Raw genomic sequence first — 14,319 nt, forward strand, 5'->3', positions numbered from 1 at the left:
TATAAAATGGTAGAACCGAGTGACCCCCGGGTGGCAGAGGTCCTCGTGGAGGGCTTGGAGATGGTCTATTTGTGCGTTGGCACATGTGCCGCGGGATAGGGCATCGGACGGCTCGTTCAGCTTTCCGGGACGGTACAAGATCTCATAGTTGAAGGTGGAGAGCTCGATCCTCCACCTTAAGATCTTGTCATTTTTAATTTTGCCCCGCTGTGCATTATCGAACATGAAAGCTACCGACCGTTGGTCAGTGAGGAGAGTGAATCTCCTGCCGGCCAGGTAATGCCTCCAATGTCGCACAGCTTCCACTATGGCTTGGGGTTCCTTTTCCACTGAGGAGTGGCGGATTTCTGAGGCGTGGGAGGTTCGGGAGAAAAAGGCCACGGGTCTGCCCGCTTGGTTAAGGGTGGCCGCTAGAGCTACATTGGAGGCGTCGCTCTCGACCTGGAAGGGGAGGGACTCGTCGATGGCGCGCATCGTGGCCTTTGCGATATACGCTTTGATGCGGCTGAAGGCCTGGCAAGCCTCTGTCGACAGAGGGAAGGTCGTGGTCTGTATTAGGGGGCGGGCCTTGTCTGCATACTGGGGGACCCACTGGGCGTAATATGAAAAGAACCCCAGGCAGCGTTTTAGGGCTTTTGAGCAGTGAGGGAGGGGAAATTCCATGAGGGGGCGCATACGTTCGGGGTCGGGGCCTATTATCCCATTGCGCACTACATATCCCAAGATGGCTAGCCGGTTTGTGCTAAAAACGCACTTTTCCTCGTTGTATGTGAGGTTCAAGCGGTCTGGAGGAATTTTTGGAGGTTGGCGTCGTGGTCTTGCTGATCGTGGCCGCAGATGGTTACATTGTCGAGATACGGGAACGTGGCCTGCAACCCGTGTTGATCAACCATTCGGTCCATCTCCCGTTGGAAGACCGAGACCCCGTTTGTGACGCCAAATGGGACCCTTAGGAAGTGGTATAATCGCCCGTCTGCCTCGAAGGCTGTGTACTTGCGGTCACTTGGGCGGATGGGGAGCTGATGGTAGGCAGACTTGAGGTCCACGGTGGAGAAGACCTTATATTGGGCAATCCGATTGACCATGTCGGATATGCAGGGGAGAGGGTACGCATCTAACTGCGTGTACCTGTTGATGGTCTGGCTATAGTCTATGACCATCCTTTGCTTCTCCCCTGTCTTTACTACTACCACCTGTGCTCTCCAGGGACTATTGCTGGCCTGGATTATGCCTTCCTTCAGTAGCCGCTGGACTTCGGACCGAATAAATGTCCGGTCCTGTGCGCTGTACCGTCTGCTCCTAGTGGCGACGGGTTTGCAATCCGGGATGAGGTTTGCAAACAAGGATGGGGGCTCAACCTTGAGGGTTGCGAGGCCGCAGATAGTGAGTGGGGGTATTGGGCCGCCGAATTGGAAAGTTAGGCTCTGCAGATTGCACTGGAAGTCTAATCCCAGTAATGTGGGCGCGCAGAGTTGGGGAAGGACGTAGGGCCTGTAGTTTTTAAACTCCCTCCCTTGCACCGTTAGGGTCACTATGCAGAAGCCTTTGATCTGTACGGAGTGGGATCCTGCAGCTAGGGAAATCTTTTGCGCACTGGGACGGATGGTCAAAAAACAGCGTCTTACCGTGTCGGGATGGATGAAGCTTTCTGTGCTCCCGGAGTCGACCAGGCATGGTGTCTCGTGTCCGTTGATCAGCACCGTTGTTGTCGTCGTCTGGAGCGTCCGGGGCCGTGCTTGGTCCAGCGTCATTGAGGCCAGACGTAGTCGTAGTGCTTCAGCGTCTTCCTCGAACCCCGTGGAGCCGTCGATGCTGGGGTCCATTATTGCCGTCCGAGATGGCGGCGGGGGTGAACAAAATGGCCGCCCCCATGCATCGCACATGGCTGGGGGTCACAAGATGGCGGCGGGGTGGACAAAATGGCCGCCCCATGCGTCGCGCAGGGCTGGGGGGTCCCAAGATGGCGGCGCCCCTCCTCCCCTCGTGGTGGCCGGGACCCAAAATGGCGGCGCCTGCGGGTCGCACATGGGGCGCTGGGGGGGTTGGGGAGCGTTTGGAACGCGCAGGACTCCTTCTTCTCCGGGGACAGCGGCGAACCCCCGGGACCGGCACACAGCCGTGAAATGGCCCTTTTTCCCGCAGCTCTTGCAAATCGCTGCGCGGGCCGGGCAGCGCTGCCGGGGGTGTTTCGCCTGGCCGCAGAAATAGCAGCGGGCTGCCCCAGGACGACTTGGCGTCTGAACCGCGCAAGCCTGTGGGGGGGGGGCTTGTCACGACGGGGGTCCACTGAGCCCAAGGGGGGCCGTAGGCGCGGGCGTTTCGCGCTGCCACATCAAGTGAGGCTGCAAGGGCCCGTGCCTCTGAGAGTCCTAGCGACTCTTTTTCTAAAAGTCTTTGGCGGATTTGGGGAGAGTTCATACCAGCCACAAACGCATCGCGAATTAACATGTCCGTGTGTTCAATCGCGTTTACCGGCGGGCAGCTGCAGGCCCGTCCCAAAATTAGCAGCGCGGCGTAGAATTCGTCTAGCGATTCTCCGGGACTTTGCCGTCTCGTTGCGAGTTGGTAGCGTGCGTAGATCTGGTTCACTGGGCGAACATAGATGCTCTTTAGTGCTGCGAACGCCGTCTGGAAATCCTCTGCGTCTTCTATGAGAGGGTAAATTTCCGGGCTTACCCTCGAGTGCAGGACCTGTAGTTTCTGGTCTTCTGTGACCCGGCCGGAGGCCGTTCGGAGGTATGCTTCGAAACAAGCCTGCCAGTGTTTAAAAACTACTGCTGAGTTCACTGCATGGGGGCTGATCCTCAGGCATTCCGGGACGATCCTGAGCTCCATAGACCTTTAAGCACTCTTAATAAATTGTAGCGCACAAAGACTCCCGAGAGACGAATAGAGGTGAAGTCGATGAGGCTTTATTAAGCGTGACTCGTTCCCCGCAGTTCAGCAACAGACTGGAGCTGCGGGGAGAATTCCTGGTTCTTATACTCCGCCTTCAGGACGGAGCTAGAGATCAACAGCCAACCAGGACCTGGATTCTGTCAGCCAATGACATCACGGCTTCACAGTCCCACATGACCCCTAATGCATACTACCACAACTCATAAAAAGGCACATCTCTTAACTCTTGGAAGGGAAATGTCATGGGTGGGGCGGGGGTGGGGGGGGGGGGGGGAGGGGGTGGCTGGTGGTGAGTAAGATGAGGTTAAGGGTTTGGAGCTCAATAATTACATAGTCTGGGAGCTCTTGCTTTTCAACTTATTTGGTAGACCAAGTGAGATGCAGTATGTTGGCCTTCCGGTGGATGGTCCCCACATGAAGTAAGGCTGAAATAGACTGCTGAAGAGTACCTTGTAGTTTCTTGAATTGAGATTGCTGAAGGGGGTATTAGAAGATTGCATATGATCCATGAAGGGTGGGCAACCTCCCCTCAAAAGCAGACAGATAGCGGATGGCACAAGGGATGAATATGGCGCAGAGTGGCGCAGTGGAAGTGTGCTGGGCCCATAACGCAGAGGTCATGGATCAAAACCATCCTCTGCTATCCAATAACGCACCTGAATTTAGGGAGCAGTACGGTGGCACAGTGCTTAGTGTTGCTGCCTCATAGTTCCAGGGACGGGTTCAATTCCGGCCTCGGGTGCTTGTCTGTGTGGAGTTTGGTGTGGTCTGCCAGTGCTCCGGTTTCTCCCACAGTCCAAAGATGCGCAGGTTATGTGGATTGGCCATGATCAATTGCCCCTTAGTGTCCAAAAGGTTAGAGGTTAGGTTAGGTGGGGTTACTAGGTTAAGGGGATAGGGTGGGGGCCTGGCACTAAGTAGGATACCCTGGGCGGGATTCTCCGACCCCCCGCTGGGTCGGAGAATCCCCGGGGGGTGGCGTGAATCCCGCCCCGCTGCTCCGATGGCGGCTGCCATATTCTCCGCCGCCGGTTTGCGGGCGGGAGCGGCCCCCCAGGCATTTCTCCGGGCCCCGGTGAGCTGAGCGGCCGTTGTTTCCTGGCCATTCCCGCTGGCCCATCACAGAGGGACCTGGCTTGTCAGCCATCTAGCGGGGTCCTCGGGGGGTGTGGCGAGATCCGGCTCCGGGGGGGGAGGCCCCCACGATGGCCTGGCCCGCGATCGGGGCCCACCGAACTGCGGGCGGCCCTGTGCATGGGGGCATTCTTTCACTCCGCTTCGGCCTCTGTAGGACTCCGCCATGGCCCGTCTGGCGAAAAAAAAACCTGCGCATGCGCAGGAACACGCCGGCCGGTCTGAGCATGCGCGGAACCACGTCGGCGGTTCTGTGCATGCGCCAACTCGTGACGGCCCTTCGCTGGCGGTTGGTGCAGCGCCAACCCCTCCGCCGCTGGCCTAGCCTCCGGACGTGCGGAGGATTCCACAACTTCCGGGCGGCCCCACGCCGGAGTGGTTCGCGTCGCTCTTGGCACCGGTGTCGGGTCATCCGGCCAGTTGCGGGAGAATCCCGCCCCCTTTCAGAGGGTTGGTTCAGACTTGATGGGCCAAATGGTCTCCTTCTGCACAGTAGTAATTCTATAATTCTATGATTTTATGTGCAGTGGCTCTTTCACCCACCTACCCTTTGGAAGTTAGCTCCCTCCACAAACGCTAGAACGATCAGCACTGGATGTCACCAGTGGGCACGATCAAGGTGGCGTCCCATAGGTTTTCAGGAATAATGCCTTTAAACTAATCAATATGTGTTCTTCCCTGTACATGATCTTTTAAGAGAGAAAAAGCAATGCGAAGCAAATGTATCATCTCGATGGTTGGCAACAGTTGTACCATTGTGGATCCCAAAGACTTGAGCAACAAAAAAACCTTTACCTTCAATTATTGCTATTGGTCGGCAGATGGATATATTGAAAATGACCACGGCGTTTATCTGCCTGATGGACCTCACAGCAGATACATCAACCAGGTCAGTCAGATAAGCCCTTCTTAAAGAGGGAATGCGAGGGGTCCATGGACTCGGCACGTTAACTCTGATTCTCTCTTCACAGATGCTGCCAGACCTGCTGAATTTATCCGGCATTTTCTGTTTTTATTTTGGATTTCCGGGATCCACTGTAATTCGCTTTTACTTAAGTACAGGAATGCATTCATTTTTGATATTATAATTATAGCTGCTGATGTGCAATTAAGTACAAAAAGTTATTAGAAATTTTATACACTTTTATAGTGTTTCCAGTTAATGCATTAAAACCTTAGTTTGAGCTAAATATTAATCATTTAGAATGCAAAGGCATGTCATGACATTCAAGGCTGTGGACCAAGTGATGGTAAATGGGATTATGGCCAGATGCTTTTTAAAATAATCTTTATTGTCACCAATAGGCTTACATTAACACTGCAAAGTTACTGTGAAAATCCCCTTTCCGGCACCTGTATGGGTACACGGAGGGGGAATTCAGAATGTCCAAATTACCTAACAGCCTTTGCGTGATTCTCCGATCTGGAGACTAAGTGCCGTCGCCGGAGTGAACACCGGAGTGTTTTACTCCGGCATCGGAGGCTGTTCCCAGACCCCGATTCACACTCCCCCGGGGGGCTAGGAGCGGTGCCGCCTTATTTACGCGTGCCAGGCCTTCGCGCCGCATAAAATCGGCGCCGCGTAAATGACAGGGCCGGCGCCGCGTAAATGACGTCAACCGCGCATGCGCGGGATAACCGGCGCCAACCCGCCCATGCGTGGTTGCCGTCCTCCCCGCGGCCGCCCCGCAAGATGATGGCGGATCGATCTTGCGGGGCAGCGGAAGAAAGGAGGTCCTCCTTCAGAGAGGCTGGCGCGCCGATCGGTGGGCACTGATCGCGGGCCAGACCCCTTTTGAGTGCCCCCCCAGAGCAGGAACCCCCCTCGCCCCCTCACAGGCTGCCCCCCCCCTCCCCCCAGCTCTCCCGCGGTGTTCACGCCGGCAGCGACCAGGTATGGATGGCGTGAAGCTGTCGTTTTGGGCAGGCCGCTCTGCCCATGCGGGCCAGAGAATATCGGGAGAGCGGAGAATTGCCATTTTGGGGGTCCCGGGCGATTATCTGGCCTGCGCCGCACAGACTTCGACGGAGCTGTTCTCACCGCTGGGGTGAATCGCGGGAGGGGGTCGGACCAGCGTCGCAGGTAAAAATGGCGCCCCAGGCGATTCTCTGAAACGGCGCAGGAGCAGAGAATCACGCCCCCTGGGCGGGATTCTCTGAAATGGAGGCAGAGTGTTCGCGCCGTCGTGAACGCGGTCGAGGTTCACGACGGCGTGAAACAGCCCCTATCCCGGCCGATTCAGGGCCCGATAATAGGCTAGGAGCAGCGCCGCATCATTACGGCGCCAACCCGCGCATGCGTGGTTGCCGTCCTCTCCGAGTCCGCCCCGCAAGAAGATGTCTGACGGATCTTGCGGGGCTGTGGAAGAAAGGAGGTCCTCCTTCAGAGAGGATGGCCCGACGATCGGTGGGCACCGATCCCGGGCCAGACCCCATTTGAGGCCCCCCCCGGTGCAGTATCCCCCCTCGCCCCCCCGCAGGCCGCCCCTCCCAGCGTTCCCGCACTGTTCCTGCCAGCAGCGACCAGGTGTGGACGGCGCCGGGGGGGACCCGCCGTTTTGGGCAGGCCGCCCGGCCCATCCGGGCCTGAGAATTGCAGGGGTGCTGGAGAATCGCCATTTTGGGTGTTTCGGGCGATTCTCCGGCCTGCGCCGCGCGGAACTCGACGGGTCCGTTCTCGCCGCTTGGGTGAATCGTGGGAGGGCGTCGTGGGAAAATTTGGCGACCCAGCCGATTCTCCCAACCAGCGCGGGAGCGGAGAATCGCGCCCCATGTCTTTCGGGACATGTGGGAGGAAACCGGAGCACCCGGAGGAAACCCACGCAGACACGGGGAGAACGTGCAGACTCCGCACAGTGACCTAAGTTTGGAATCAAACCTGGGTCCCTGGTGCTGTGAAGCAACAGTTCTAACCACTGTGCAGGAAGGATGAGTCAGCTGACCAAGGCACCATGGTTCAGTAGGCCATTCAAGGGGAGGGAGTAAATAGGCAAGTTGTAGTTGTAGGGGATTCTATTATCAGGGGGATAGATAGTATCCTTTATGAGCAGGATAAAGAGCCCCACATGGTATGTTGCTTGCCCGGTGCTAGGGTGCGGGACATCTCTGACCGGCTTGAAAGGATACTGGAGAGGGAGAGGGAGGATCCAGTTGTTGTGGTCCATGTCGGTACCAACAACATAGGCAAGTCTAGAAAAGAGGACCTGTTTAGAGATTATAAAGAGCTAGGGTTCAAATTAAAAAACAGGTCCTCAAGGGTCATAATCTCCGGATTACTGCCCAAGCCACGTGCAAATTGGCAGAGGGAGGCAAGAATAAGGGAAGTTAACACGTGGCTGAAAGAGTGGTGTGGGAAAGAGGGGTTCCTTTTCATGGGACACTGGCATCAGTTTTGGGACAGGGGGGACCTATACCGTTGGGATGGTCTCCACCTGAACCGAGCTGGGACCAGTGTCCTGGCAAAAAGAGTAAATAGGGTAGTCAATAGGACTTTAAACTAGAGATTGGGGGGGGAAGTGAAAGTCAGGGAACCAAGAGGTGAAGTAATCAGTAGGAAGCGTAGCTGCTTAGGAATACAAAAAAGCATGAAAAGACAGAACTCAGGAGAGGTTACGATAGTCCACATCCCACAAAATATGACACAGTGTATGGAAAGGCACAGTAAACCAAGGTCCACCACACTAAGAAAACAAAAAGGGACGGTCAATAGAGAATTAAAGGTGCTATATTTAAGTGTACGGAACAAGGCAGATGAGCTTGTGGCCCAGATTGTGACTGGCAGGTATGATGTGGTAGGCATCACAGAGACGTGGTTGCAGGGGGTTCAGGACTGGCATTTAAACATCCAGGGATTCACAACCTATCGAAAAGACAGAGAGGACTTCCGGGTGCGGCGATGACCAGCTGAGTCGCACGTTTCGGCAGCTCCCGGTGGAACGGACTTTTGGGCTCTTAATAAGAGCCACAAAGGAAATTTTAACAGCTAAAAGTACTGTGCGGTGAACCAGAAGGGAATCCCCCCTGGATACGGATGACAAAAGGAGAGGAAGGTGGCCGGATTGCGGTGGATCCTTTAGAGCAGCGGCAAAGAAGGCAAGCAAAAACCAAGATGGCGTCGGAAGGTGGCAGTTTAATATGAGGCCCTGGACAACACGAGTTTTTGAAATGCTGCGTGGAAGAACTCAAAAAGGAAATGAAGAAGGAGCTGTTGGCCCCGATATTACAGGCGATCGAAGGGCTAAAGGAGGAGCAAAAGACCCAGGAGCGGGAGCTTCGGGTCGTGAAGGCAAAGGCTGCCGAGAATGAGGACGACATACAGGGCCTGGTGGTGAAGACGGAGATGCACAAGGCACACCATAAACGATGTGTGGAAAGGCTGGAGGTGCTGGAGAACAACGCGAGGAGGAACAACCTAAGGATTCTTGGTCTTCCTGAAGGTGCGGAGGGAGCGGACGTCGGGGCATATGTGAGCACGATGCTGCACTCGTTAATGGGAGCGGAGGCCCCAGCGGGTCCGCTGGAGGTGGAGGGAGCATACCGAGTGATGGCGCGAGGACCGAGAGCAGGAGAAATTCCTAGAGCCATAGTGGTGAGATTCCTCCGTTTTAAGGACAAAGAGATGGTCCTTAGATGGGCAAAGAAAACTCGGAGCAGTAAGTGGGAGAACGCGGTGATCCGCGTATACCAAGACTGGAGTGCGGAGGTGGCGAGAAGGAGGGCGAGCTTTAATCGGGCCAAGGCAGTGCTTCACAAAAAGAAGATAAAATTCGGAATGCTGCAACCGGCAAGACTGTGGGTCACATATCAAGGGAGGCACCACTACTTTGAGACGGCGGATGAGGCGTGGACTTTTATCGTGGAAGAAAAATTGGAATGAGCGGGTTATTTTTTAAAAAAAAGAACGTTTGAAACAAAGTGGTGGGGCAAGTATGGGGGGCGAAGAGGGGGGTAAAAAGGGGGGAAAGAGGAGTTTCATGTTATTAATCCTGCGATGTGGTAACTTTTCTCTCTTCCACAGGAGGTGGTGGGGGGAGGAAAGGAGGTGGAGGAGATGGGGCGTTGGCCATTGGGGGCGGGGCCAAGGGGGGAAGCGCGGGCTCGGTTCCCGCGCTATGATAATCATGGCGGGAATAGGGAAGCAGGAAGGAGGGGGCGTCGCACGGTGCGAGCCGAGGTCACGGGGGGAAGCCGAGGTCGGCCAGAGTTTGCTGACTTCTGGGAGCAACATGGGGGGTGTAACTACGCTAGTGGGGGATCTAGCGGGGGGGGGGGGTGGGAGGGGGGAATTATTGGGCTGCTGCTGCTGGGGAGAGGGGGGAGCTGGCATGAGGTGGGATGGGCGGGGCGGCACCGCCTGGGGGGGACACAGCTGCGTGGGAACCGGGTGAGGAGCTGGAAAAAGGGGATGGCTAATCGACAAGGGGGGGGGTAAAAAGCCCCCCAACCCGGCTGATCACGTGGAACGTGAGAGGGCTAAACGGGCCGATAAAGAGGGCACGGGTACTCGCACACCTTAAGAAACCTAAGGCAGACGTGGTTATGTTACAGGAAACGCACTTGAAACTGATAGACCAGGTGAGACTACACAAAGGTTGGGTGGGGCAGGTGTCCCATTCGGGGCTAGCTGCGAAAAACAGGGGGGTGGCTATATTAGTGGGGAAGCGGGTAATGTTTGAGGCAAAGACTATAGTGGCGGATAGCGGGGGCAGATACGTGATGGTGAGTGGCAAACTACAGGGGGAGACGGTGGTTTTGGTAAACGTATATGCCCCGAACTGGGATGATGCCAATTTTATGAGGCGTATGCTAGGGCGCATCCCGGACCTAGAGGTGGGAAAGTTGGTAATGGGGGGAGATTTCAATACGGTGTTGGAACCAGGGCTGGACAGGTCGAGGTCCAGGACTGGAAGGAGGCCGGCAGCAGCCAGGGTGCTTAAAGATTTTATGGAGCAGATGGGAGGAGTAGACCCGTGGAGATTTAGCAGACCTAGGAGTAAGGAGTTTTCGTTTTTCTCCTATGTCCACAAAGTCTATTCGCGAATAGACTTTTTTGTTTTGGGAAGGGCGTTGATCCCGAAGGTGAGGGGAACGGAGTATACGGCTATAGCCATTTCGGATCACGCTCCACATTGGGTGGACTTGGAGATAGGGGAGGAAACAGAAGGGCGCCCACCCTGGAGAATGGACATGGGACTAATGGCAGATGAGGGGGTGTGTCTAAGGGTGAGGGGGTGTATTGAAAAGTACTTGGAACTCAATGATAATGGGGAGGTCCAGGTGGGAGTGGTCTGGGAGGCGCTGAAGGCAGTGGTTAGAGGGGAGCTGATATCAATAAGGGCACATAAAGGAAAGCAGGAGAGTAGGGAACGGGAGCGGTTGCTGCAAGAACTTCTGAGGGTGGACAGGCAATATGCGGAGGCACCGGAGGAGGGACTGTACAGGGAAAGGCAAAGGCTACACGTAGAATTTGACTTGCTGGCAACGGGTACTGCAGAGGCACAGTGGAGGAAGGCACAGGGTGTACAGTACAAATATGGGGAGAAGGCGAGCAGGTTGCTGGCCCACCAATTGAGGAAAATGGGAGCAGCGAGGGAAATCGGGGGAGTGAGGGATGAGGAAGGAGAGATGGAGCGGGGAGCGGAGAGAGTGAATGGAGTGTTCAAGGCATTTTATAAAAAAATTATACGAAGCTCAACCCCCGGATGGGAGGGAGAGAATGATGGGCTTTCTGGACCGGCTGGAATTTCCCAAGGTGGAGGAGCAGGAAAGGGTGGGACTGGGAGCACAGATTGAAATAGAGGAAGTAGTGAAAGGAATTAGGAGCATGCAGGCGGGGAAGGCTCCGGGACCGGATGGATTCCCAGTTGAATTTTACATGAAATATGTGGACTTGCTCTCCCCGCTACTGATGAGGACCTTTAATGAGGCAAAGGAAAGGGGACAGCTGCCCCCGACTATGTCTGAGGCAACGATATCACTTCTCCTAAAGAAGGAAAAGGACCCGCTGCAATGCGGGTCCTATAGACCTATTTCCCTCCTAAATGTAGACGCTAAGATTCTGGCCAAGGTAATGGCAATGAGGATAGAGGATTGTGTCCCGAGGGTGGTCCATGAGGACCAAACTGGGTTTGTGAAGGGGAGACAGCTGAATACGAATATGCGGAGGCTGCTAGGGGTAATGATGATGCCCCCACCAGAGGGGGAAGCGGAGATAGTGGTGGCGATGGATGCCGAGAAAGCATTTGATAGAGTGGAGTGGGACTATCTGTGGGAGGTGCTGAGGAGATTTGGTTTTGGAGATGAGTATGTTGGATGGGTGCAGCTGTTGTATAGGGCCCCAGTGGCGAGTGTAGTCACGAATGGACGGGGATCTGCATACTTTCGGCTCCATAGAGGGACAAGGCAGGGATGCCCTCTGTCCCCATTATTGTTTGCACTGGCGATTGAGCCCCTGGCAATAGCATTGAGGGGTTCCAAGAAGTGGAGGGGAGTACTTAGAGGAGGAGAAGAACACCGGGTATCTCTGTATGCGGGTGATTTGTTGTTATATGTAGCGGACCCGGCGGAGGGGATGCCAGAGATAATGCGGACACTTCGGGAGTTTGGAGAATTCTCAGGATATAAACTGAACATGGGGAAAAGTGAGTTGTTTGTGGTGCATCCAGGGGAGCAGAGCAGAGAAATAGAGGACTTTCCGCTGAGGAAGGTAACAAGGGACTTTCGTTACTTGGGGATCCAGATAGCCAAGAATTGGGGTACATTGCATAGGTTAAGTTTAACGCGATTGGTGGAACAAATGGAGGAGGACTTCAAGAGATGGGACATGGTATCCCTGTCACTGGCAGGGAGGGTGCAGGCGGTTAAAATGGTAGTCCTCCCGAGATTCCTCTTTGTGTTTCAGTGCATCCCGGTGGTGATCACGGAGGCTTTTTTCAAAAGGATCGAAAAGAGTATCATGAGTTTCGTGTGGGCCGGGAAGACCCCGAGAGTGAGGAAGGGATTCTTACAGCGTAGTAGGGATAGGGGGGGGGCTGGCACTACCGAGCCTAAGTGAGTACTACTGGGCCGCCAATATCTCAATGGTGAGTAAGTGGATGGGAGAAGAGGAGGGAGCGGCGTGGAAGAGATTGGAGAGGGCGTCCTGTAGGGGGACTAGCCTACAAGCTATGGTGACGGCCCCATTGCCGTTCTCACCGAAGAAATACACCACAAGCCCGGTGGTGGTGGCGACTTTGAAAATTTGGGGACAGTGGAGACGGCATAGGGGAAAGACGGGAGCCTTGGTGGGGTCCCCGATAAGAAATAACCATAGGTTTGCCCCGGGGAGAATGGATGGGGGATTTGGAATATGGCAAAGAGCAGGAGTAACGTAACTGAAAGATCTGTTTGTGGATGGGAAGTTCGCAAGTCTGGGAGCGCTGACCGAGAAATATGGGTTGCCCCAAGGGAATGCATTCCGGTATATGCAACTGAAGGCTTTTGCGAGGCAACAGGTGAGGGAATTCCCGCAGGTCAGGTGCAGGACAGAGTGATCTCAAAGACATGTGTGGGGGACGGTAAGGTGTCAGATATATATAGGGAAATGAGGGACGAGGGGAGATTATGGTAGATGAGCTGAAAGGGAAATGGGAAGAAGAGCTGGGGGAGGAGATTGAGGAGGGGCTGTGGGCGGATGCCCTGAGTAGGATAAACTCATCGTCCTCGTGTGCCAGGCTAAGCCTGATTCAATTTAAGGTGTTACACAGGGCGCATATGACTGGAGCACGGCTCAGTAAATTTTTGGGGGTAGAGGATAGGTGTGCGAGATGCTCGAGAAGCCCAACGAATCACACCCACATGTTTTGGTCATGTCCGGCACTACAGGGGTTCTGGGTGGGGGTGACAAAGGTGCTTTCGAAAGTAGTGGGGGTCCAGGTCGAACCAAGCTGGGGGTTGGCTATATTTGGGGTTGCACAAGAGCCGGGAGTGCAGGAGGCGAGAGAGGCCGATGTTTTGGCCTTTGCGTCCCTAGTAGCCCGGCGCGGGATACTGTTGATGTGGAAGGAAGCCAAGCCCCCGGGGGTGGAGACCTGGACAAATGACATGGCAGGGTTTATAAAGCTGGAACGGATTAAGTTCGTCCTAAGGGGATCGGCTCAAGGGTTCACCAGGCGGTGGCAACCGTTCGTCGAATACCTCACAGAAAGATAGAGGGAATGGAAAAGAAGAAGGCAGCAGCAGCAGCCCAGGGGAGGGGGGGAGGGGGGGGGTGGAGGAACCAGAAGGACTCTCAGGGTTGTTAATATATATGTATAATATGTATAGGTCGTTGCTATAAATAATTGTATATTGGACTGTTAAATCATATTTTTGGAGAGTGTTTATCTGAGACAAGGCAGTTACCATTTAGTTTTAGTTTTAGTTTTTGTTATATATTATTTATTCTTTGTTAATAAAACAGGTCATTGTTATTTATACTGTTATATTATTGTGTAAAGGATACACAATGTACTGTGATGGTTGACCAAAAATTTTCAATAAAATATTTTTTAAAAAAGAAAAGACAGAGAGGTGGGCAGAAGGGGTGGGGTTGCCTTGTTAATTAGGAATGAAATTCAATCAATAGCACTAAATGACATAGGGTCAGATGATGTGGAGTCTGTGTGGGTAGAGTTGAGGAACCACGGGCGAAATTCTCCGTTATCGGCGGAAAGTCCGCCGATCGGCGCAAAAAACGGCACAAATCCGACTGACGTCACGTCGGAAAAATGGGTCGATAGTCTCCGGCCCGAAATGGGCTAGCAGCGGCGTAACGGGATCCGCGCCTGCGCAGTGGTTCACGCCGTGCAGCGTCATACGCGCCGCACGGCATGACGGCTCATAAGGCCGCGCTGCTCCCCCCCACCCGACCGGAACACCCGACCGCAACACCCGACTGGATGGCTGGCCGCCGCTCAGCCCCGAGGTTCGAGTCACGCGATGTGGAGGCGCTCCTGGACACGGTGGAGCAGAGGAAGGACGCCCTGTATCCCGGGCACGGCCGCAGAGTTGCCCCACGCCACAGCCGGCGTCTGTGGAGGTAAGTGGCAGAGGCTGTCACCGCTGTGGCCCTGACACCATGGACAGGCACCCAGTGCCACAAGAAGGTGAACGACCTCGTCAGAGCAGGCAGGGTGAGCCTCCCCATATCCCCCTTCCCCCATATCCCCCCTCCCCATATCCCCCATATCCTCCCTCCCCCATATCCCCCCCTCCCCCATATCCCCCCTCCCCCATATCCCCCCCTCCCCCATATCCCCCCTCCCTCAT

General features: G+C 54.9%; 1 protein-coding gene across 1 annotated transcript in view; it reads left to right on the top strand.

Annotated features, from left to right (window-relative positions):
- The window catches only part of LOC140407437 (kinesin-like protein KIF28), a 343,852-nt gene that overhangs the window by 85,048 nt on the left and 244,485 nt on the right, over positions 1 to 14,319 (top strand). The window contains exon 5 of the mRNA XM_072494929.1: positions 4,730 to 4,921. Within this exon, the coding sequence (XP_072351030.1) occupies positions 4,730 to 4,921 (192 nt within the window). The remainder of the gene's footprint in view (positions 1 to 4,729; positions 4,922 to 14,319) is intronic.

Source organism: Scyliorhinus torazame, chromosome 2 (assembly GCF_047496885.1).
Source record: "Scyliorhinus torazame isolate Kashiwa2021f chromosome 2, sScyTor2.1, whole genome shotgun sequence".
Classification (NCBI taxonomy): Eukaryota; Metazoa; Chordata; class Chondrichthyes; order Carcharhiniformes; family Scyliorhinidae; genus Scyliorhinus; species Scyliorhinus torazame.